Source organism: Anomaloglossus baeobatrachus, chromosome 2, assembly GCF_048569485.1.
Source record: "Anomaloglossus baeobatrachus isolate aAnoBae1 chromosome 2, aAnoBae1.hap1, whole genome shotgun sequence".
In the NCBI taxonomy this organism is placed as follows: domain Eukaryota; kingdom Metazoa; phylum Chordata; class Amphibia; order Anura; family Aromobatidae; genus Anomaloglossus; species Anomaloglossus baeobatrachus.
Window position 1 is genome coordinate 225,490,462 of NC_134354.1, and position 25,947 is coordinate 225,516,408.

At 44.5% G+C, this 25,947-nt stretch overlaps 1 protein-coding gene across 1 annotated transcript in view; it reads right to left on the minus strand.

Moving 5' to 3' along the window:
• Window positions 1-1,007: 1,007 nt before the first annotated feature.
• The window catches only part of GUCA1B (guanylate cyclase activator 1B), a 36,580-nt gene continuing 11,640 nt past the window's right edge, over window positions 1,008-25,947 (minus strand). Inside the window, exons 2-4 of the mRNA XM_075335633.1 lie at window positions 12,318-12,467; window positions 8,334-8,448; window positions 1,008-3,344 (exon numbers count right to left, since the gene is read on the minus strand). Coding sequence (XP_075191748.1) covers window positions 3,217-3,344; window positions 8,334-8,448; window positions 12,318-12,467 — 393 coding nt within the window. The 3' untranslated portion in view covers window positions 1,008-3,216. The remainder of the gene's footprint in view (window positions 3,345-8,333; window positions 8,449-12,317; window positions 12,468-25,947) is intronic.

The window sequence follows — 25,947 nt, forward strand, 5'->3', positions numbered from 1 at the left end:
GCAAAGCGCTTTGCTTAGTTACCCGATGTGTACCTTGGTTACCAGCATCTGCAGCTTATAGACACCGGCTCCCTGCTCCCTGCACATTCAGAGCATTGCTCTCTCGCTATCAAACACAGCAATGTGTACTTCACAGCAGGAGAGCAACAAGCAAAAAATGAACCAGCACTGTGTGTAACGATCAGCGATTTCACAGCAGGGGCTGCATCGCTGCTTAGTGTCACACACAGCGAGATCGCTGATGAGGTCACTGGTACGTCACAAAAACCGTAACTCAGCAGCGATCTCGCTAGCGATCTCCCTATGTGAGAAGTACCCCTAAGTCTGAGATGTGCCTGCAATGCACCCGAACCATCATGGATACTTCCCAAAACGATTGGTTATCTACAACGGTTATGGGCTTTTTGCAGATTCGCAGTCCGGGATTTCTATGGAAAGTCAGAATTGGCATATAGTACCAGCAAAGAGGATGGGATTTTTTAATCTCGTGCATATGTAGCTTTTTCTTTCTCTCAGAATTTGGCCTGTTTGTGGATTTTTTCATCTGCAGCAAGGTCTGTTCTTTTTGTGTTCTTCATTTGCATAAATGATGGGGTCAAAGTCCATCCATAAATTGCATTAGTGCTGTGATTTTAGCAGAAACGGTGCAGTAGAATCTGTAATTATAAAATTGCCACCAAACATGATGATGATGATATAAAATTATATTTACTAAAAGTTGTGCTTCAGCTATTTCTGTTAGGGGGACCGAATATATAATATAAAAGTACTTTGTGTCACATTTTGCTAAAAAATCAATATGAGGCTACACCGGGGTGTTAAAGTATATACATCACTTTAGAAATAAGAAGCACATATCCTTGAACAAGCTTGATGAAGAAATATGCATTATTTTCTGCATGTCATCTGAAAAATCTTGCAGAGATCCATAGGGAAAAAAAGTTCTGCAAACACAACTTTTTTGGCCATACTATAACTGATTTCTGCGTGATCCATTTTTTTTAACATTGAAGTCTATGGAGAACGGATCCGTTATCAAATTGCTATTTACCCCATCCATTGTTCTTGCATTGGTAATAGATTCTTTTTTTGCATACAGGATCCATTACAAATGAAAGATAAATAGCAAACCGTTAATGGATCCGTTCTCCATAGACTCAAATTTAAAAAAAAAAACGGATCCTGCAAAAATCAGTTTTTTAACAACGGACAAAAAAGTTGTGTTTGTGTATTAGGTGGGAGGTGCCCATGTTGTAGCCATACAATGTTTTATGTGCTTACTGTTCAATATTAAAATGCATGTGTTAATATATTTCAGAAGAGAATAAATACCATTAGGACGGTGCAGAGCTAGGATTATTCAACAGGTTACTAAAGGCTGCAACCTGCAGTCGGGTAAGCCAGCGGTAGAGCGAGTTTAGAATGTGTTAGAGAAGATAGGGTTAAAGTATTTAAGGGAGGAGTAACAGATGGCAGGGCGGATGGTTAGGAAAGGGAGCTCCAGGGTGAGTCAGTCAAGAAGTGGGTTCAAAGTAAAAAGACGTGGCCTCGGTTTTAGGGCCAGTCAGGGAGCCCTGAGGTAACCTCTGCAGGACAGGAGCCTTCAGCTCACCCCAGCGGGCTTAGAGAATCACCTTGCTAGAAAGCCGTTGAGACCTAGAAGCGGATGAAGGTGTGCGGTATTATGGGAAAGGAGGCACAGACTCTGGCGCATTAAGGACGAGGTCTGAGATGAGTGGGGGACAGAACAAGGAGTAGTACCCCAGAGAGAGAGAGATGAAGGCTATGTCTGTCATAACGGTGTGAAGAGTAAAAGCAAACAAAACTGATTGGCTAAGTGAACTCTGGTGTTGCATGTCTCACTACGTTGAGCACTGGCAGCAGGGGTGAGGGTCAATTACTTGAAGCAGCAAAATAGTGTCCTGCACCCTGCCCGAAGTCAGTTCTGCACACAGAGAATCCTTGGTGAAGGAGAGTGGTACCTGTGCGGCCCGGGGCCGACACCCTCCTTCATTTGCACAAACTTTTTTCCCAACTGATTCCCAGCTGGATCCGTTTCCAACAGATGATTGCTGGACTTGTGAACACAGCCATAGGGCCAAAAACATTTACAAACAATTGATGACATGTGAACACACCCAAAGAAGTGTGGAGCTTGATGGTGGCACGATTATGCTGTTAGATGTCAGTTTTCCGCGCAGTCATTAATCTCAGCCATAGTGCGGTCACAACATGTGAACATGTTCAAAACACACTGCACCAAATAATGTTACATACTCGCATACCATTTATGTATGCTGGATTCTGTAGAGCTTAATAGTTGGTGCAGAGAGTTCCAACTCAGACATATAAGAAGATCTCAATTATTCCTTAGTAAACACCAATAAACTGATGTGTCCTTAGTAAATTCTCGGCACCATAATTAAACATAGTCAAATTTAAATGTCTATGTGGCTCTGATGTGCCTGTGTGTGGCTTTGATTTAATATAGAAGCACATTGACATTTTTTACAATTGATTCCATGCACAAAAAAGTAGGGCGTTTTGTATTATTTTCCCCGGAACTATCACTCCAACATGCACACCATCGGGAACACCATACAACACCCTCAATTCGTCCCCAGTCTCCTCTGCGTGTCATATAGAAGGGATCTTACAGCGCAAATTAGCTAAGGTGGTATTAGTTCATTGCTGCTAAGGAGCAACAGAAATCAATTCCTTGGCCGGTAAAAGGTTCATAGTTTGTCACATAAGTGTCAAAACCGGCTTATCACAGGTTCCAATGATCATTTTTACTGAGTATTAAAAAGCAAAGGATTAAAGATATAAATAAAATTCATTTCCAAGTTAAATCTTCATTGAAAAAATCCATTAGTATGATTTGTGATTGCAGAATAATAGCATTTGAGCAACCTACCGACACAATGACCACCACATTTATGTTGTACAGAGAGATAAGGAATCACAATATGCCTGGTCACATTGCAAAATACTTCATAGGACCCATGGATCTCAGTAACACGATAGCAGAAATTATAAATCAGAAAATCATCCAGATTTATAATAACATCTGATCAGTTTGATCAAGCAGACATCCAGTGTATGATCCATATGATTGTACGCCTTCAAAACCAGATGGCTGAAATCTTTCTGAGAAGTCTCAAACTCCATGGAGCTCTTTAGGTTTTTGGAAAAGCAACAATAAGTTAGCCAACATTAAAACAGCGCACTCTTTCTTCTCTGCTCGGTAATCCAGCTGCCAGGACTCACATCCATTTGAAGCATCTTCATCACCCATTTGTCTTTGCGAGCCCCATCTATAAATTCATCCAGAGACAGCTGGCCTGCAAAGAAAATAATACAAAAAATTATCAAATCACACCATGTTTTTGCCCAATTACAAAAGTATACATCAATACACAAAAAATGTATCCAAAGTACCAGTCAAAGGTTTGGACTTGCCTATTAATGCAATTGCTTTGTTTGTTCTTATTGGAAATGTGCACCTCGTAAATTCAGACTGAAAGCAGCAAATCCTCAATAGGAAACAAGAAAGGACGAAGTAAAGAAACTCGTGTAAAACAAACCACAACATGTGTTAAAAGGAATGTGTCAGCAGGATTTCACCCAGAAACCAATGATATTTGCATGTATCTCTTACCAAGACAAGTCCAGCAATGACTTTTCATGGCTAGTTTGTTTCTCCAGTAATAATAAATCAGCATTTGAATTGATATGGAATGAGGTTGTAGATCTGATGTCTCTGTCACTTCAGTGCTATTCACCGCCCAGCATTGTCTCCTCCGGCTTGACTGACATTCTCTATGCTGTCGTCCAATTTGTCAGAGATGAGCAAACTTTTGGAAGTTCAGTTCAGAGGGCACAGTCAAACCTTAGATAAGGTTCGGTTTGTGACGCTGACTTGTACCAAACCTCAATGGAAGTCAGTAATTGGGCAGTTCGTGTCTCTGCCGACATGCTGCCAGCCATAAAGCAGAACACTTATAGGGAAGGGTGGGCAGGGTTTTTCAATTTTTTTTTTTTTTGTGTGTTCACACTACATCTGATTACTCTGATTTTACCCCCTGTGCAAGGTGATCAAATACTGCAAGTGTGGCGCCCCTGACCTGGTCAGGAACCACAGAGTACTGCACCCATGCTGGGACAATGCTTCCAGGTAATTCCAAAGGACAGAAAGGGGCGTGTACGCACAGATACATAGCAACGAGGTCTCCCACACCATTAGATGGGACCCTTGGGTAGCCTCTGGAAGAGGCTAGCCTTCAATTCTTATCAAGGGGTGTAGTGGAGAGGCTGGGAGCTAAAGTTGCAGAGGCTGTCAGGAAAGTAGGAGGAGAGTCAGTCTGGTAGCAATGAGCGGTGGTTGCTAGGAGACGTGCGCACACTCTAGTCAGACCCTGCACGTGAAGTAGCCATTAGCGAGGGAGAATGGTTACCAGGGGGTCAGTCAGAAAGACGCTGAGGGAGTCAATCGGTTGAGTATGGGGACTCCTAGTGACTAGGCACACACAGGGAACAGGTCCCTAGAATAGACGTCCATTTATTGATCTGCTAAACCTGCCGGTGAGGGGAACTAAAAGTCCCTCACCAACCATCTAGAGTCTGAGCCTCAGCAGCAACGAGGGGGCCCATAAGAGGGATCGAGCCTGGAGCCATCTCCCTTGGTCCACGCTGCCGGTAAATGGGCCAAAAAGGGGAGAAAAGGCAGTAGCGACTTCCCTGGATGAATCCCGCGGTACTTGAAGTCAGGAGTTATCCGAAACAAGAAGTGCTAGGAAGGTGAGTTAACGGTTAACCTTAGACCGGCCTAAAGGACACCTGGTTTCATCTGGTTAATCTCAGCATCGCCCGGGTACATCACTAAACCATCCAAAAGTGAGTAAAAGCAAGTTGAAAGACATTTTGGACTGAGACTGAGTTATTCTGGAACCTGTTGTTCTACACACCCGAGCCCCTGGGGCCAGCCTCACTCATGGGAGGCCATACCATCCGACTGCAGACTCCATCAGCCCCAGACGCTCGTTAAACCTGCAGTGGCGGTCACCCATAACCCTGACCGCAAATCGTGAGTGGTGTCACGACTCCTATACATACAAAACCGACATACCTCCTGCCAGAAATACCCAAGTGAAGACCCTGTGGCATCCCTGAAGGTGGAGTGATGTTCCTGGGGCGATTGCTGCAGGTGGGCTCCACACAAGCGCCTCGCCGAGGGCTGAGCATCACTCATACCCAAGCACAGCGCTGCTCGCTAGAGTGGTTTGCACTCGTAACTCACTCGAACTCTGTTATTTTTGTAGTCTGTATTCGACACCGAACTTCAAACCTCGAACATCAGGTTTGCTTACCTCTACAATTCGTCCCAAACCATCTCAATTGGCTTGAAGTTGTTTGATTTTGGAGGCCGTTATTTAGTGCAGAACTACATCCCTCTCCTCATTGGTTACATACCACTTAGATAGCTTGCAGTTATGTTTAAGGTCATTATCCTGTTGCAACACAAATAATGCAAATCTGAAGCAAACCAGATGGAATGGCATGTAGGTGCTTTCTAAATGGTTTACTCTGAAACGATGTGGCAAGTAATTGAAAGACATACAGTGTGTCCACCCATATCCTGTCCACCGCCATTAACTTGAGAACGGCGGCAGCTATATACATAGAAGTGGTGTCTAGGTATAGTAAAGTAGCCATGCGCTACACAATGAAACCACCTACAGCACCACCTGGTGGAAAACAACGGAGTTAGCATTTTTATCTCAAAAACAGAATGAGATAGAGAAAAAGGGAATTACAAAGTCGTAGGGCATCATCAATTCAATACGAATCGACACCTTGCATACAGAAATGCTATGATATGTAACCCATGACACCCCCAAAACATTGAATGCTGATCATGCATATGGCGCTCATGTAACTTTGATGCTCAAAGTGGCCACCGTCAGCTGCAATGCACATCTGGACTCTGGACCGCATACTGTATCTTGCTGCATGTTGTGCAATATGGTAGGTGACACGTTTGCACAAGCATCTGTGATACGTCATCGTAGGTCCTGCAATGTTGGTGGAGGGGTTGCATACACCTGCTGTTTGATGTGACCTCACAGAAAGAAGTCCAATGGGGTCAGGTCAGGTGAGCGTGGAGGCCACTCCACGCAGCCACCATACCCAATGACTTGTAGGAAGGTCTCCATGAGGTATCGCTTCATGTCCGCAGCCTTGTGAGTTTTACACGTTCTAATCATAGCATTTCTGTATGCAAGGTGTTGATTCGTATTGAATTTCGGATGCCCTGCAACTTCGTAATTCCCTTTTTTTCTCTATCTCAGTCCGTTTTCGAGATAAAAATGCTAACTCCATTATTTTCCACCAGGTGGCGCTATAGGTGGTTTCATTGCGTAGCGCATGGCTACTTTACTATACCTAGACACTTCTATGCCTATAGCTGCCACTGTTCTCAAGTTAATGGCGGTGGACAGGATATGGGTGGATAGGACACACTGTATATGGGAGCAATAACATAGTGGAGGTCTGATTTATACCGCCTGTGTTTCGGGCAGCATGAATCTAATCACGGATTCCAATTAACACATTATCTGGTCACTTGTGTTTCTTTATTCCTGGTTTCTATGTGTGTCCATTTGTGGTTTTGGTGCCTTTAGTCTAAATCTAGAATATGCAGATTAAAATAAAAGAAAAAAAAGCATTGCATGAATAGGTGTGTCCAAACAGCCTATATAATTATCAAAGTTTGTCATTTTAGTCAACATTTGGAAGGTTTATATCTGGAAAATCTTGGGCAGTGTGCAAGCAAGATGCATGAAATTCATTAAGAACTTTGCATCTTTTAATGAATTTGGCGCCCCTTTCAGCTGTCGTGCGCCCATGTCAGAAATATACTCCACTTGAGGAATGGAGCACATTTTGTCATTATTTATCGATCAATCTGCAAACTTTAGCTCCGATGTACAAAAAGGCATCAAAGCTGCCAGAAAAACCTCAAAAGCCACAACATTTTTGCACAACTATAAATTTCTGGTATAAACTGATAAATTGGCTCCTTTATCTTCCACTGTGTAAGTAAGTGAAATATAGATTAAACCCTTCAATAATAATGAGAAGAGCCATGATACTGGTCTGAAAGGTTCCTTATGCCTACTTGCTTAAATGGAAAAAATAAGCACAATGGTAATTTTTGTTGCTGTATTTCCTTACAGAAAACTGTAATTTTTAAAAAAACAGATAATAAAAAAAATAACAGTGATTACCTGCAGATTTTGTGGTAATATGCAGCTAAATATAATAGTAAACTTGTGAGCAGTCTATTTGGAATTGCAGCTATACTGTAAGGAGAAATGAGGTTATATTCTCCCTGCAGCCGCTTACTTTCAGTCACACACTCTGGCAGGTTTTTTTACATACTCCTGATCTTTTTGATTAATTGTAAACTACAATAAGATCAACTTTTTTTTAATCACAGAGATGAAAACAATATTAGTATATGTTTACATCTACTTGGAAAAAAAAGTTTCACCATTTTTAGGTAGTCACCAAAAATCAATTATTAAAAAGTACAAATTATTTTTTTGCCTATAAAAATAAAGCATCACATTATGATGTCTGAGAACAGTGTTTAGTTACTAGTTCATATAAAGCTTTAATTTAAGAGAAAATCTTATTTTATTTTAAACTCTAGATATTTTTGGATATGATTAAACACAAAGAAGGTAGTACAAAACTCTGCAAGATAAGAGGATTCTACAATACTGTACTGTAAGAGTGAGGTGTTACCTTCTTGTCGTATGTTTACCATATACTTTGATATTTCAACTGTTATGTATTGGAAAGGTTACCTATATTTCTAGAAAAGATTTTGAATTTTATGCAAAATTATTTCATTGAATTAACAGCAATAAACACGAAAGGGGGAAAAAAACAACAAAAACAGTAAAAAAAAAAAGTACAAATTATAATTAAATAATATGATATTTTATTTTCCATATATCTCAAATTATTTAGTTACAGAAATGGTATATAATATTTTCCCAGAATGAGTGCTGCCAAAATAAATAAAAAAACTTAGCGGTACAATCCAGCTAATAACTGGCAAGTGATACAACCAGTGGCATAACATAAAGATTGTAGGCCACAATGTTAAATTTTCAGTAGGTTCCCCTAGTACCCCTCTAGTTGCCAGGGTGTGACTGCAACCTCTACAGCTACTACAATTATGCCCCAGATAAAGCATAATGTTAGTAACATAAAGGCAGTGCTTGCAATATCTATGAGTCTAGGTTGACTCAGCATCATACCATCTCCATTCTCATCCACCAGCTGGAATATCCTATCCACTACTTCTTCTGGTGACAACAATGGAGATCGATCTTCTAGACCTTGGCGGCAAACTTTCTTCAAGTTGTAAATAGACTGCAATAAAAATAAACATGATTATGAAAAAGGAGAAGAAAATACTTTGTAATGTTATAGATATCTTTTTTAATGTAAAGACTATCTGTAGTTCTCGGCGTTGCCCAGGATAGTAACTGTCTCTCTGTCTCTCTCACAATCACCTTCTCTGTCTGTCTGCTGTGTCTCTCTCTGTCTCTCTGTCTGTCTGTCTCTCTCCCTGTCTGCCTGTTTCTCTCTCTGCTTCTGTCTGTCTTTCACTGCTTGCCTATCTCTGTCTGTCTGTCTCTCTCTGTGTTTCTCTCTGTCTCTCCATCTCTATCCATCTCTCTCTGTCTCTCTCTCTGATTTTCTCTCTCTGTTTGTCTCTCTCCATGTCTGCCTGTCTCTGTCTCGGTCTCTCAATCCGTCTCTCTCTCTGACTGTCTCTCTGTCTGTTTGCCTCTCTGTCTGTCTCTCTCTCTATCCATCTCTCTCAGTCTGTCTCTTTCTGTCTGTCTGTGTCTCTCTCTGTCTCTCTCTCTGTCTCTCTTTCTCTGTTTGTCTCTGTCTGTCTCTCTGTGTCTGTCTGTCTTTCTGTCTCTGTCTGTTTGTCTCTTTCTCACTCTCTCTGTCTGTCTCTTTCTTTCTGTCTGTCTGTCCCTCTGTCTGTCAGTCTCTTTCTGTCTCTGTCTTTTCTGTCTGTCTCTCTCTGTCTCTCTCTGTTTGTTTCTTTGTCACTTTCTCTCTGTCTGTGTGTCTCTCTCTGTCTCTTTCTGTCTCTGTCTTTTCGGTCTGACTCTGTCTCTCTCCCTGTCTGCCTCTCTCCCTGTCTGCCTCTCTGTCTGTCTGCCTCTCTGTCTGTCTCTCTCTCTATCCATCTCTCTCAGTCTGTCTCTTTCTGTCTGTCTGTATCTCTCTCTGTCTCTCTCTCTGTCTCTCTTTCTCTGTTTGTCTCTGTCTGTCTCTCTGTGTCTGTCTGTCTTTCTGTCTCTGTTTGTCTCTTTCTCGCTCTCTCTGTCTGTCTCTTTCTTTCTGTCTGTCTGTCCCTCTGTCTGTCAGTCTCTTTCTGTCTCTGTCTTTTCTGTCTGTCTCTCTCTGTCTCTCTCTGTTTGTTTCTTTGTCACTTTCTCTCTGTCTGTGTGTCTCTCTCTGTCTCTTTCTGTCTCTGTCTTTTCGGTCTGACTCTGTCTGTCTCTCTCCCTGTCTGCCTCTCTGTCTGTCTCTCTCTCTATCCATCTCTCTCAGTCTGTCTCTTTCTGTCTGTCTGTGTCTCTCTCTGTCTCTCTCTCTGTCTCTCTTTCTCTGTTTGTCTCTGTCTGTCTCTCTGTCTGTCTGTCTCTCTTTGTGTCTGTCTATCTTTCTGTCTCTGTCTGTTTGTCTCTTTCTCACTCTCTCTGTCTGTCTCTTTCTTTCTGTCTGTCTGTCCCTCTGTCTGTCAGTCTCTTTCTGTCTCTGTCTTTTCTGTCTGTCTCTCTCTGTCTCTCTCTGTTTGTTTCTTTGTCACTTTCTCTCTGTCTGTCTGTGTGTCTCTCTCTGTCTCTTTCTGTCTCTGTCTTTTCGGTCTGACTCTGTGTGTCTCTCTCCCTGTCTGCCTCTCTCCCTGTCTGCCTCTCTCCCTGTCTGCCTCTCTCCCTGTCTGCCTCTCTCCCTGTCTGCCTCTCTCCCTGTCTGCCTCTCTCTGTTTCTCCACAGAAATCATATTACCTCACACATAAGCTTCTTATACTAAGAATGTCCTTTGTTGCCTATAGCAACCAATCAGAGCTGCTATTAATGACCTGTAGCTCCCAGCTTCATTGACTTTAATGTAAACAGCTTTTTGGGTGAATAACTGTAAAGCGCGGGGTTAAATTTTCCTCTCAAAACATAGTCTATGATGTTTCCTGACTCAAATGAGGTGTCTGTGCAGAATTTTGTGATTGTAAATGCGACAGTGCAGATTCCTTTAGGGGACATACACACATACACACATACACATGTGATGCCCTGGCAAAACCAGGTAGTCACACAGGATAGCCCCCGCACAACACCTTCCCAAAAAGGGTTACACACAGCCGACCTGAAACCCTAGTCATTCTCCCCCAGGGTACGAAAGGCTCACCAGTGGGCGGGACCAGGCGGATGGAGAATGCCCACCTAGGGGTCTGGAGAACCCTGGGTGGGAAAAAGCAGTAGTCTAAGTTGAAGTTCAAGTGGAGTGGAGTGGAGTAGTTGAGGAGGAGAAAGTTTAAGTGCGGAGTCAGAAAGGAAAAGCGTCGGGGTTGGAGCCCCGGTGTACTGACTAGGTGGCAGACGGTGGTCCGTGTCTGACAGGAGACGGGAAGACGGCTGCCGGAGATCCGAGGTGGACCGGGACAGGGTTGGAGCCCGCCGGTACCGACACCGGAGAACCGACCCGGAAACCGTGCACAGAGGGGGTACTTGGACTCTGAAGCCAGGACTGGAACCAACGGCCTAGCTAATTAACCAATTGAGGGCAGGATTATAGGTCCTGTCCCAACCAAAGTCCCAGAGCAGACAACAGCCCACCGTGGGGGATAGGGCATCCGCCAGGGCCCGGTAGATCCCAAGGGCCAGCGTCAGTGGGCACGGCTCCCAACAAAAGGAGCGGGAGCGGACTCTCGTGTTTCACACCGGGACGTCCACCACACCAAACACAGAGTGCAAAGGAAAGTGACAGACCATCAGCCCGAGTGTGGGACCAGATACACCCGAACGCGGCGTCCGGCCACCAGCACCTTGGTTTACCATTGGACTTGTGTGATTCATTTAATCGTGAGTAAACTAACATCCCCCGGTCTGTCCGGCGCGCCGGCCCCTGCAGTCACCATCCTCATCATAGAGACACTGGGCCCCGGGGCATCCATCCCTACCCACGGAGGGGTTAACATCCAGCTGCCATCCCTTCACCCCCGGGTGTCCCACAACAGCAGCGGTGGTGCCACACTTCAACACACACCGTGGGTGGCATCACAGACAGTTTACGGCAAATCCCGTACAAATACGTCCCCTTTTATTTGAAGTGTCCAGGCGACCCCCGTGTCCGGTACAATCCCTCGAGCCACACTGAGGACCCGGATCCGAGTAGCCCCAGCTGCTGGCACGAGGGCGGCACACACACACACACACACACACACACACATACACATTTACACACACATAAATACATACACTCAGCTTTATATATTAGAATATTTTCTATGGAATTGTAAACCTTGGGGCTAATGTACTAGTTCTAGTTACAGGGGAAATCGGCTTAAAAAAACCCAAAAGTAATTAAATGTTGAAATACCCTCCAATGGTCTTTTATGACCTCATGGGGACACTTTATGTGAAATAAATGAAAATTAAATAAATAAATCAATAAATAGAAAGCAGGAAAAAATAAATTGAAACAAACAAAGGCCAATCCAAGCTTCTGTTATTAGACCCAAACTCGTTAAAGAAAATGTGTCTGAATTATAAAAACAATTATTACGTAAAGGGGAACAAATTGTAAATGTATTTTACTAGTCCTTTTTGGTAATTAATTTTTTTATTTTTAGAAAAACAGACAAAAATTTCCATTATTTTCCTACCAATATCACCCTATATTAGAATATAAAAATAACATTAAAATTAGGCCCCAAATATCACTGAAAAAAAGATGAAAAAGATTATTTGTACGCTCACACACTGGACTTTTAGGAGTGACTGTGCATATTGCAGAGACTGCTGTGCTTTCACAATAAGCCATAAGGCTAGACCAATAATTCTAAAATGTTGAATAACCTCCTTCATTTACTAAGTTATCTTCACTTAGAAAATAAAAATCAAATCTGTCATTTGATAATAAATTTCCACTTTTGGCTTAAAATTATACATACAGCAAATCCTACTAGTTCATTATGACCCACACAATACTTTACCTCAACTATTTCTAAAAGCTCCGGCTTGTCAATGCAGCCATTTCCATCTCTGTCGTACACCTTGAAAGTCCATTTCAGCTTGTGCTCAAGTTTTCCACGTAAAACGAGATTAAGAGCAGCCACATATTCCAGGAAATCTATGGTGTTATCCTATAAGGGACATAAAGATGACAGCATTTAACACATGTAACAATGGTATGTATTCTATGTTTTGTAGTGAGTTGTATCCTCTTGTGAATAACAAGTATAAAAACAAGTAATAAAAACAAGTTCTGGAGGAATTTAGTTTAGAGTGGCCATAATGGGATTTTTCACTACTGTACAAGCTCTTATTAATCGGTCCAGGAAGGGGAGAAAAACAGGAAAACGTATTTCAATTTCTGGGAATGCCACAGCTCCTCCAAACTAAGTGCTATGTCTCCTGCCGGTCTGCCTGGATTATTATGTGGCAGAGGAGTCACATGAGCACTGCAGACAATCATCTGATCCGTTGCAGTGTTCACAATTTGTCTGACCCAAACTTGAAGAAACAGTGAATAGCACAGACTATGGCCCCCTTCACACATCCATTTAAAAAATGCATGTATTGCACAGCCTGTTTTGTCCATATGTGTGCCCATCTATGTGCAGGTATGTGTCATCCTTGTACTAACCATGTGACATCTGTGTGACACGTACTGGAACAAAAATGCGAGGACATTTGTGAAAAGCCGGGCAAAGATCCAGAATTGGCGCATCTAATGGCAGCTGCAGGCTTCCTTTTTTAGGCTGGGAAGGACAAAATAACCATGAACCTTCCCAGCCTGATAATACCAGCCCTCAGCTGTCTGCTTTACCTTTGTGAAGGAAAGACCCCATGCTGTTTTTTCATTTAATTATTTATTTTGTTAATAGCTGTAAAATCACAGGCATGTGCGCTTGGTTCACAGGGACACAGAGTCCCTAAGAAGACACGGAGGTGTGAGGATTCCCATTGATTCTAATGAGTATGCATGTGAAGTGTCTCCAATACGTGTGAACTCGACTTACCTGGCAATTTTATTTAATTTCTCACATTCCTAGACATATTAACAAGGACTAAGTTTCCTAAAAAAAAGTAACCTTAGTTTTAATTTTTATTTCATACAATACTATTACACATGAAAATAAGCCACTTTGAAATGTTTCTTATCAGAGAAATCTGCTTCTTTCTCCCCCTGGACTGATCTTTCACACTCAATTAGGGGATTAAATCTATATATATAATTGCCTTATTCTGTCTGTCTGTCTGTCTTGCTCCAAAATTCTGTCCTTACCGCGACAAGCGTCTCATTGGCCGCTCGCCTCGCCTCGGCTCCGCCCCCCCGCACGGATTGGCCGCTCGCCCAGGCTCCGCCCCACACACGGATTGGCTTCTCGCCCCGGCCCCCTGCACGTATTGGCAACTCGGCCACGCCCCACCCCCCTCACGAATTGCACGCTCACTCTGGCCCCGCCCCCCGCACGCATTCCCCGAACCGACACGGAGCCCCGACTCCCAGGTGAGTGCTGTACCCCCGGGAGCCCACATCAGCGTACGCCGCCAACCCAGCCGACACATACCCTCGCAGTTACCAGCGTACACCAGCTCCCAGGTGATCGCATCAAGGTCCTGCAGCGGCGGAACACACACACACGCACACACATAAGAACAGACACACACACATCAGATCACACTCACTCTCACACACACCTCACACACACATCAGATCGCATCCACACACAACAACATCCAGTGATATCGCTTGCTTCTCGGCGGCGATACTGTGCATGCAGTGACCTTCCAGGACCTGCCGGAGGATCACATGGCCAGAAGCATGTGGTATCTCCAGGGTGTTGTGAGTGTGAGCGCGTATGTGCAATATCGTCAATGTGTGTGTGCGTGTATGCGATCGGGTGTGTGCGTGTATGCGATCGGATGTGTGCGTGTCGGCAGAAGGCAGAGGAGCACTGCGTGCAGCACAGCTGCTGGGACCGCACACCGGAGGGCACAGGCAGAAGTGGGGTGTGAGTGTATGCGATCAGATGTGTGCGTGTATACTGTCTGACGTGTGACTGTCGAGCACGATGGGGGGTGCACGGCATGGGGGATGGAGCACAATGGGGAGTGCGCAGCATGGGGGATGGAGCACGATGGGGAGTGCGCAGCATGGGGGATGGCGCACGATGGGGGGTGCGCAGCATGGGGGATGGAGCACGATGGGGGGTGCGCAGCATGGGGGATGGAGCACGATGGGGAGTGCGCAGCATGGGGGATGGAGCACGATGGGGAGTGCGCAGCATGGGGGATGGAGCATGTTTGGGAGTGCGCAGCATGGGGAATGGAGCACGATGGGGAGTGCGCAGCATGGGGGATGGAGCACGTTTGGGAGTGCGCAGCATGGGGGATGGAGCACGATGGGGAATGTGCAGCATGGGGGATGGAGCACGATGGGAAGTGCGCAGCATGGGGGATGGAGCACAATGGGGAGTGCGCAGCATGGGGGATGGAGCACGATGGGGGGTGCGCAGCATGGGGGATGGAGCACGATGGGGGGTGCGCAGCATGGGGGATGGAGCACGATGGGGGGTGCGCAGCATGGGGGATGGAGCACGATGGGGGGTGCGCAGCATGGGGGATGGAGCACGATGGGGGGTGCGCAGCATGGGGGATGGAGCACGATGGGGGGTGCACACCTCCCCCCAAAACACACACACGCCGCCACACACGCACTGCACAACACACCACACACACACTGGGAACCACAAACACCGCCCTACACAGACACCCACACACACAGACAACGCCGCACACACACAACACCCAACACACAAACACCGCAGCACACACAAATATACGCACATACCGCACAACACACATATTGCACAAAACATACCTCCCTCCAAAACACACACACACACACCCCACACCAACCGCGCAACACACACACACAACGCTACAGACACACAGCGCTCCACAAACAACACAACACACACAACGCAACACACAAACATCACCGCTCTCACCCCCCGCCACACCCAGAACTTGTACAGCGCCCTACACAAACACTTGGTAACTACACACAACAACATATATATATATATATATATATATCTTTATATATATATATATATATATATATATATATATAACAAAAATCATACATTAACTACACAATACGTAAATTCTAGAATACCCGGTGCGTAGAATCGGGCCACCTTCTAGTCTGTAATATTTGTATTGTGTGAAGACAGATCTTCACATTACTGAAATAAGAGATGATAGTTGTTGCTTCTAAAATTCCATGGAAAGGGGGAGGTGAGGAGGGTGGATTAGTTAGTGGCAAATATAGACATTTGCTGCAAGTTCTCCTTAAACCACAGTAAGCCCTCATTCACAAATTTATCGCATTAGTATTTAATCAGTCTTTGTATGCCAAAACCAGATTTGTCTCCAAAACACAGAACAGGCGTTAATCTTTCGATTATAGTTCCACTCTTGGGTTTGGCATACAAAGACTGATGCAAAAATACTGGGGTATAAATGAGGCCTTGCAGTTCTCCTTAGAAGTGTATGAGCACTAACTGTCATCTTATATCTCATTATTGGGATAATCTATAGTCCCTAAAAACAAATATTACCTGTGAATGGAGAATTTTGAAATTGAAAGATCAGTTCAGATGGAGAAAGATGCAAATTTCATTGAGATACACTGCTGGTACCACATTTATGCCGTGTAGGTTACTTAAAGTAGAATGAGCAACACATGGGCCTAGTGTTATCATGTTGAGAAATGGCTCCTAGACTTTATTGAAGAAATAGCCGAACCAATAACCAAATCAATGTAACGCCAAGCTGTTTGTGTACTTGGATTAAAGACTACAGAGGTCTGTGTGCCATACAAGAGCCTACCCCACACCAGAATCCTGGGAGTAGAACTGGTGTGAGGTTCCTTTGTGAAGGCCTCTTCATGGGGTGGCCCACGTGGCACTCATACTCAACACTGAATAAATTAACACGTTTTTAATTTTTTTTTTTTTTCATTTTCTTCATCACTTGCATTTTATTAACATGTCTTTCAACCCTGTGATATCCAATACTCAACTACTTCTCCAACTTGGTGTTGTATTTGCAATGTTGAGGACTGCATTTACAACTCATCATACAACTAGCAAGCTATAATGACAATTTCAAAGGCTTTTCGAATGTTAAAATTAAAAAAAAAAAAATATCAGGCCCTTAAAGGGGTTGTTTGCTTTTTTGTTAAAAGTCTGCTGTAAAGGCCAGGTCTCACTAGACGACATCGCTAGCGACATCGCTGCTGAGTCACGGGTTTTGTGACGCAACACAGATTTTGCTAGCGATGTCGCTGTGTGGGACATCAAGCAACGACCTGGCCCCTGCTGTGAGGTCACCGGTTGTTGCTGAATGTCCTGGACCATTTTCTTCAAAGGCGATGTCCTGCTGGGCAGAACGCATTGCTATGTTTGACACTGTGTGACAGGGTCCCAATGACAGCAGAGATCATTATACAGGTCGCTACTGCGACCTGTATCGTTACTGAATCGTTGCTAAGGTCTGACTGTGTGACATCTCACCACCGACCTACCAGCGACTTACCAGCGATCCTTATCAGGAAATATCGTTGTCGGGATCGCTAGAAAGTCATTGTGTGTGACTGGGCCTTTACTCGAAAGCCCCCGTCACATTTAATGACTTACCAGCGATCCCAAAAACGATGTGACCTGATAAGGATCACTGGTAAGTTGCTGGGAGGTTGCTGGTGAGATGTCACACAGTCAGATCTTACCAACGACGCAGTAACGATCAGCGACCTGTATAACGATCTCGGCAGGCGTTGCGACTGTGTTAGGAGGTCGTTGGTAGGCGTCAAACACAGTGATGCGTCCTGCCCAGCAGGATATCGCCTTTGAAGAAAATGGTCCCAACCATTCAGCAATAACTAGCGATCTCACAGCAGAGGCCTGATCGCTGGTAGGTGTCACATATAACGAGATCGCTGCTGCGTCACAGAAACAGTGCCACAACAATGATCTCGTTAGCGATCTCGTTGTGTGTGGCGGGGCCTTAAGTGACTACAGACTTGTCAATTCTCATAACGCGTGTGTCGCGGGCAGGGAGGACGCTGTCGCTGCTGCGCTCTCGCTAACACTCGGGTCCGGCGCTGCTGCGACTGCTGCTGCTGCTGCTCGGTGGCTCGAGCGGTGGGCCGGATCCGAGGACTCGAGCGGCGCTCCTCGCCCGTGAGTGAAAGGGGTGGTTGGTTTGGGGGATTTAGTCCGTGACGCCACCCACGGGTCGTGGTGAAGATAGGCACCACCGCTGCTGATGACGGAGATCCCAGGAGCGATAGTAAGGAGCAGCTGGGATGTTGTTTTCCCCCTCTGTGGGTAGGGGTCGGTGGTCCCGGGGCCCGGTGATGTTGCGGGGAGCAGGGTTGGTGAGGTGCAGGCTTGCAGGGACAGCGTGGCGCGGTGCCGGATGGCACGGGTGTACTCACTCAGCAAGAAAGGTACAAAGTCCTCGGTAAACCAAACGGCTGGATGGACGGGTCCCGCAGCCGGCTGCAGTGTTTCTCCCCGGACAGGTGATGGCAGCTGTCTTTCCGTGCACCTTGATGTTCTCCTTCTGACTACTATGGATTCCCAAGGGTAGTCCACTAACCAGTGTATGGGTACCGGAGGAGCCCGTTTGCCCGCAGGCGCTGGCCCTAGGGTCTCTAGCCTTAGGCGGTAGCTGTATACCCTCACGGTGTGGGCGGTTGCCTTCAATCGGAACTTTTGCTGTTGTGAAACCCCTGGGGTTCCAGTCACATTCGGATCTGACTATTGACGGCGGCTCCTAGCCTGGTTGGGGTCCGATGGCCCTGACTGTGTGTGCTGGCTTCACTTCGCTCCACGGTCGGTACCGGCGGGCCGTCGCCCGACCCCGGTCCTACGGTTCCGCGTTGCTCCACCACTCCTGCAGACGGCCACCACCGTCTGCCAACCTTGCTGTCAGTGCCTGGGCCACAAACCCAGACACCCCAGTGTTCACTTCTCACTCTTCACTGCTCAACACTGAACTGTCACTTTTCCCGCCTCCAGGCCTGTGAACTCCTCGGTGGGTGGGGCCAACCGCTTGGCTCCGCCCCACCTGGTGTGGACATCAGACACTGGAGGGAGGCAACAAGGATTTTTGTTTGGCTGGTGTCCCTGTCTAGTGGGGGTGGGGGTGTTTGTATATTATCTGTGACGACCTGGCTAGGCCAGGGCGCCACACGTGCACTGCACACTCAGGATTCTCTGGAGTCTGTGGCGAGACTGGGTAGTCACAAGAGTGCAAGTTGCTGATTTGCATTCTTCCAGCCCTATTCTGACTAGACATGCAATCCCACTCAATTCACTTGCATTGAGCAAGGCCGTGCATGTCTAGTTGGAATGTGTATGTATGCAACTTGCATTCTTGTGGCCACATAATGGCCCAGCCTTTTCATAGACAATCTACAGTCATGTAAAGTAGCAAAAGACCAGACAACCACTTAAATGGATATAAACCCTTTTAGGGGAAAACATTCTTTATTCTTAAATGCATTTAATTTTGCCTAATTTTTTTTTCTTTCAATTGGAGATCATAAAAAAATTGTTCATATTTGTTTCCAATACCCTCTTTGTTGCACTGTCCATTTCTGGCTTCAGAAAGCGGTTACAGAATACCTGTCAATGAGCTGGTTATATGGGAGTTTATAACTTTTATCTTCCTTAGGTCTCATTCAGACATCAATGTTAAAACATATGTGTGCAACAAGGACATCTTTATGGGGCCTTATTCTGAGCTCCTTCTTGCTGATTAATGACAACAAAATCGAGTTAAACCTTAGAGCGGTCATAAATCAGATAATCAACTCACTGACAGATTCTCAATTGAAGGGAAACTGAAAGCAGGGTTTTGCTATGTTATCTGAGGGCAGCATGAGGTAGGGTCTAAGGGGTACTTCTCAAATAGCGAGATCGCTGCTGAGTCACGGTTTTTGTGACGCACCAGTGACCTCATTAGCGATCTCGCTGTGTGTGACACTGAGCAGCGATCTGGCCCCTGCTGTGAAATCGCTGCTCGTTACACACAGTGCTGGTTCATTGTTTGGACGTTGCTCTCCCGCTGTGAAGCACACATCGCTGTGTTTGACAGAGAAAGAGCAACGATCTGAATGTGCAGGCAGCAGGGAGCCAGCGTCTGGCTGCTGGGGACGCTAGTAACCAAGGTAAATATCGGGTAACCAAGCAAAGCCCTTTGCTTGGTTACCCGATATTTACCTTGGTTACTACCGTCCGCCGCTCTCACGCTGCCAGTGCCGGCTCCCTGCTCCCTGCACACATAGCCAGAGTACACATCGGGTAAATAAGCAAAGCGGTTTGCCTATTAACCCCATGTGTACTCTGGCTACGAGTGCAGGGAACCAGCGCTAAGCGGTGTGCGCTGGTAACCAAGGTAAATATCGGGTAACCAAGAGAAGGGTTTGGCTTGGTTACCCGATATTTACCTTAGTTACCAAGCGCAGCATCGGTTCATGCGTCGCTGGTGGCTGGTCACTGGTCGCTGGTGAGATCTGCCTGATTGACAGCTCACCAACGACCATGTAGCGACGCACCAGCGATCCTGACCAGGTCAGATCGCTGGTGGGATTACTGGAGCGTCGCTAAAGTGTGACGGTACCCTAAGACCGTGATTTCAGCGTAGGCTGTGTGCTGAACCTGCAATAAAATTAGATTTTATCAGCAGGAGATTATCACGTGTGGACTAGCTGCCCGTGTGCCTCCTGGTCCAACCACACCCCCAGCACAAATTAGCAGTTTACTGTCAATGCATATAGATAGCTGCTAATCAGTGGTGTGGGTGAGGTTACCTTTCTGAGCACTGCTACATGCACAGCAGAGAAAACTCTGATTGTACCACAAGTGCTGCACTCAGTAAACTACCATATTTTTCGTTTTATAAAATGCACTGGATTATAAGACGCACCCCAAATTTAGAGACAAAAAAGGGAAACAAAAACCATTGGTCCCGTATTTTAATCCGGTGGTGTATTACCGGAGGGGACGGCAGCGGTGGTCACATGAGGCAGGGGCAGTGCTGGAGTAAGCGATGCTGTGGGTGATGAAGAGCGAGGACAAGATACTCACTGCGGGCTGCGGTGCTGCTCTGTCCTGCAGCTGCGGACTTTGCTCATTGGTGGAGCTGCGGGCTCTGCTCATTGGTGGGGCACCAGGCTCTTCTCTACACTGGGGATTCAAAGAAATGGACGCCAGATATGACGTCTGCACTAATGAGAACTTGAGCTGAGATCTCCATATGCGCATGCGCCGACTCTGGGCACCATTATTTGAAGTTCTCACTGCTGCCGGCCGCACAGATGCCCGACGCCGCAGGACGCACAGAGCCCTGCAGCCGCAGGCCACACAGATCCCAGCCACACAGAGCCCCGCAGCCCTGGCACAGAGCAGCACCTGCAGCAAAGCAAACAGCATTGCCCCTACCTCCTGTGACCCCTCTCCACCACCGCAAGGTAATCTACATTTGGATTTTAAGACACACCCCTCATTTTCCTCACAAAGTTTTGGGAGGAAAATTGTGTCTTATAATCCGAAAACTATGGCAAGTGATGCATCACTGGAATCAGGGTCTTTTTACTACATTATGGTGCTCTGAGATGAGGTAGCAAAATCCGGTGACAGAGTCCCTTTAACACATTCTGCAGCAAGAATTACACAGTGCAACACAATGTCTACAGAATGTAAATGGGGAAAAGCTGTTAACGAGTACAATGCTCAGTACAATTGAGTACACAACCTTTGAAAACCAAGAATTTAACAAATATCTGATTGAACAATTTGCAAAATATTGACAAGATTGAGTTTCATAGAACATTTTTTCAGCCTATAACCTGAAAGCAAGATCAATAATATAACTATTATCAAAAATCTTCATTTTTACTCAAATTAGTTGATGCAAAAATTAATACACCCCACATCCACACATCAAAAACTGCTACATCTAGTATTTTATATGATATCCATGGTTTTTAAGGACAGCACTAAGTCTTCTAGGCATGAAATAAATAAGTTAGCAATGTACTGCAACATCTACATTTTTCCATTCTTCAAAAACAACCTCTTTTAGAGCCTGGATGCTGGATGGAGAGTGATGCTTAACTTAACTTGTCTTTACAGAATTTCACATAGGTGTTCAATTGGGTTTAGATGAGGAGACATATTTGGACACTTCCCTGTTTTTCAGAAATGCAACAGTGGCCATACATGTGTTTTGGATCATTGTCATGTTGGTAAAGTGCACGTCTACCAAGGGCACAGAGTGATGGGAGCATCTTTTCTTTCAATGTAGAGCAATATATCTCAGAATTCATGATACCATCAATGAAATTGAGCCCTTACGACACCAGAAGCACTAATGCAGCCCCACATAAGGACACTGCTACAACCATGTTTTACTCTAGGCTCCATGTATTTTTCTTTGTACTCTTCACCTTTGAGACATCATACAGTTTTGAAATTATCAGTTTCAAAAACATTTATCTTGATCTCCTGACTCCAGAGTATAAAGTTCCAGTAGTTCTCATATTTTTCAGCATGAACCCTGGAAAATTGTAGAAGGGCTTTTTTGTGTATAGGCTCTAGGCAAAGCTGCCTTTGTGGACAACACCCATGCATGCCATTACTCTGCAATGTACACCCTATTGTGTCAGAAAATACTGAACCTCAGTTTAGCATTCGAATTCTATAGCTAGCTGCAGTGAACTTGCTTGTCAATTTTATTTAACCCTTTTCATTAGAAAACGCTTCTATTTAGACGTTAACTTCCTTGGTCAACAGAGACATCTCTGTGTTATGGCTGCAGTTCCAGCTTTGTTCAATTTGTGTATCACTTTTTGCTACAGTATTCTCACTGATAAATAAAGCTTTGCTGCTCATCTTGTAGCCTTTACCTTTCTTGTGTGAAGAAATGTTTTTCTTTTTCAGGTTTTATGTCATTTCTCTTCCATGTGGTGCCATTGTTGACAGGATAAAATGGAAAGGGGTATTATTTGTTAAGTAATGCCCTTTTATAGTCAGCTATCTGCTGGATACCTGTTCAATGAATAATTAGACTTGACTGGTTGAATTGTTGTTAGCTAGAGTTTTGTAGTCTAAACTTTAGATTTGTTCTTAAGACTTTCATTTGGGTGTATTTATTATTACAACATGGTCTTGAATGACTTTGTTATAAAAATTACTTTTTTGGGTATGCAAAATATCAAATTCACCCTTATAAGTTGCTTGTAATAAAATTCACAATCAGTAACACTTTTTTAATGCTGCAGACAGTGATACGTCTGTCAAAACAGTGATTTTTTTTTTTTTGTGATACCCTAATAGAGCTTTCATTCTGACTACAAGTCAGAGTGGTCAGAATCTGATCATTTACATGTTCCACTCTCATGTCATTTTTTTCACTCAGACCTAAAGATGTTGAAAAAAGGTCATTTTCTTGTTTTACAGTCATAAAAGCCCACAGGATAGGTGGTACCTATAAGATCTAATGAGGTTTAACACTAGAAGTCCCAGAAATTTCGAGCTACCCCCTGAAGTCCCGAAAGAGGGTTAAATGACCTTTAGTCCAAACTGAATAGAACTAACTGGAAACTAAATGGTTAAACTCAATGGAAAACAACAACCTCCTGTGGTGCGCCAGTAATGGCCTTAATTACAGAACAAAAGACTGTGATTATAGGAAGTTAGCTAAAATCCTTCAGGTCATTCGACCAGTCTCTGGGTTCCAAAGGTAGAAATGTTAAATGACCCCTCTCTGGGACTTCTAGTGTTAACCACTGTGACTGATTGCCATAATAGGGGATTTGTGTCTCCTGTTTGAATAGAGCGTTAAAATAATTGCACAAGTACAGAATATCTATCTTGTGCTCAATAGTGGGAATCTGCCTGTATTTAAAGGAAATCTATCAGTAGAATCAACCCTCCAGTGCCTAAAATATTGGCATTTAGGTCATAGAAAGCTGAATAAAGCAATATCTTATTATCTGCGATCTGATGTCTTATTCCAGAGAAATCCACAATTTATTATGTAAATGAGCTGTTAAGATTTATTGGACTGGACACAGATCTCTGTGAGACTCTTCCTCCAGAGCTTATTTCAAATAGAAGGGGACCAGTGTGATATGAAATGGCTACTCTCCACTATCATTGTCTCACACAGCTCTGCAGTGAGACCAGAGCTAGCAAAGTACAGCAGAGCAAACACAGTGCAGCAGAAGTTTTTCTCATTATAAACACAACAAGCACATTTGCAGTTGTTCTCGCACAGTGCTGACAGCTCTGATGTACTGCCCTTGCCCCACACTGGATGCCTGTGAGATGAAAGCTGAAGCATTGAGAGGACAAATGCAGCTGATAATGTTTTTGTAATGAGACAAAGTTCCCTTTTGCTGTACTGTGTTAGCTCCGATCTCACTGTAGCGCTGTGAGGAATTGTGAAAGCAAAGTGTCAGTCATTACATGTCTCATACTGGTAACGTTGCCTTTCATTTTGCCCTGGGGGGAAGATTCTCAGAGAGATTTGTGTCTGGCCCCCAGATTTTAACAGTTTAGTTACAAATACCAAAAAAGGATTTCTCTGAAACAAGACATTAGATAGCAGATATCAACCATGCGGAATATGATTCCACTTGCGTATAACTCGTGCGAGTCTCGCATTGCATCACCCTGCATGGCTGCACACTCTCCTGACAGGAGTGAGTCGCTTGCATGTATTTCCATACAGCTGCATGCTCGTGTCCAGACAGCATCATGCTCACAGGAGTCATATGCAAGTGGAACCATACCCTCAGTCTGCTTCTCACTCTGTATAGACGCTTGTCTGTACAGAGCGATGAAGCAGAGCTGACATTGCTCTCCCTGTGGACTACATCGGACTAAGGATTTTTTTTATAATAAAGATGGAGTCTCTAAATGTTTTTTTTGTTTTATTTGTAATAAAAAAATTTTTTATGTGTTGTGTTTTTTTACTGTTTACTAGAAATTCATGCTGGCCATATCTAATTTGGCATGACACCATGAATTTCGGGCTTAGTACCAGCTGATAATACAAAGATGGCCCTAACCCTTTTATTACCCAGCATGCCACCGCCATCAGGAGAGCAATGTCATCTCTGCTTCATCGCTCTGTACAGACAAGCGTTTCTACAGAGCGAGAAGCAGGCTGACACTGACAGTGACAGTCAAAGTTCAATCGAATCCATGGCTAAGCCATGGACTCGGGTGAACTCTGTCATCACTGTGAACATGGCCGAAAAAAGCCGAAGACTGCCGAGTGATGAGCAGTGCAGTGAATACCACCGGAAGTTAATGATCGGACCCAGAAGCAGAAGCGGCCAAGAGAAAGTGGCTGAACGGGTCTGCAGGACGCATCGTGGGACTGATAAGTGTAATCATAATGTTTTTCAATAATGAGCTTTTTTTTTACAGCCCCTGGACTCAAAGTAGACCCAAACTGTAACACACGTTTCCCAGGAAAACGTGTGTGGGACCATGTGCATGAACACTATGTGTTCGGTATGGACCCCGAACTGTACAGTTTGGGTTCGCCAATCACTAATCAGCATTCAAAGAATTGGCAGATCTGCAGCAAAGATTTCATCAAAACTACAGCAATCAGCGGCAGCGTTTCAGAGTCAAAACATACCTGGTTGAGATAATACAGTCAGTGCCTTATACATGCTGCTTATTGACTGCGTAGCATATATCATAGTTACATAGGTTGAAAAAGACCTCTGTCCATTAAGTTCAACCTTCATCCACCAGTTACAGTGCCTTGCAAAACTATTGGGCCCCCTTGAATTTTTTAACCTTTTCCCACATTTCAGTGTAATTGGTGGATGAAGGTTGAACTTAATGCAAACATAAAAATAAAATGTTTACATTTTATAGTGCATAATCAACAACAAGTGGGACACAATTGTGAAAGTGAACGATATTTATTGCTTATTTTAAATTTTTGTAAAAAATAAATAACTGAAAATTGGGGCGTGCAATATAATTCGGCTCCTTTAAGTTAATACTTTGTAGCGCCACCTTTTGCTGCGATTACAGCTGCAAGTCGCTTGGGGTATGTCTCTATCAGTTTTGCACATCGAGAGACTGAAATTCTTGCTCATTCTTCCTTTGCAAATAGCCCGAGCTGAGTGAGGTTGGATGGAGAGCGTTTGTGAACAGCAGTTTTTAGCTCTTTCCACAGATTCTCAATTGGATGCAGGTTTCGACTTTGACTTGGCCATTCAAACACCTGGATAGATTTATTTGTGAACCATTCCATTGTAGATTTTGCCTTATGTTTGGGATCATTGTCTTGTTGGAAGACAAATCTCCGTCCAAATCTCAAGTCTTTTGCAGACTCCAACAGGTTTTCTTCAAGAATGGTCCTGTATTTGGCTCCATCCATCTTCCCATCAATTTTAACCATCTTCCCTGTCCTTGCTGAAGAAAAGCAGGCCCAAACCATGATACTGCCACCACCATGTTTGATTAAATTATTAATAACCGACAATGTTGTGTGTGCAGAGGAAAT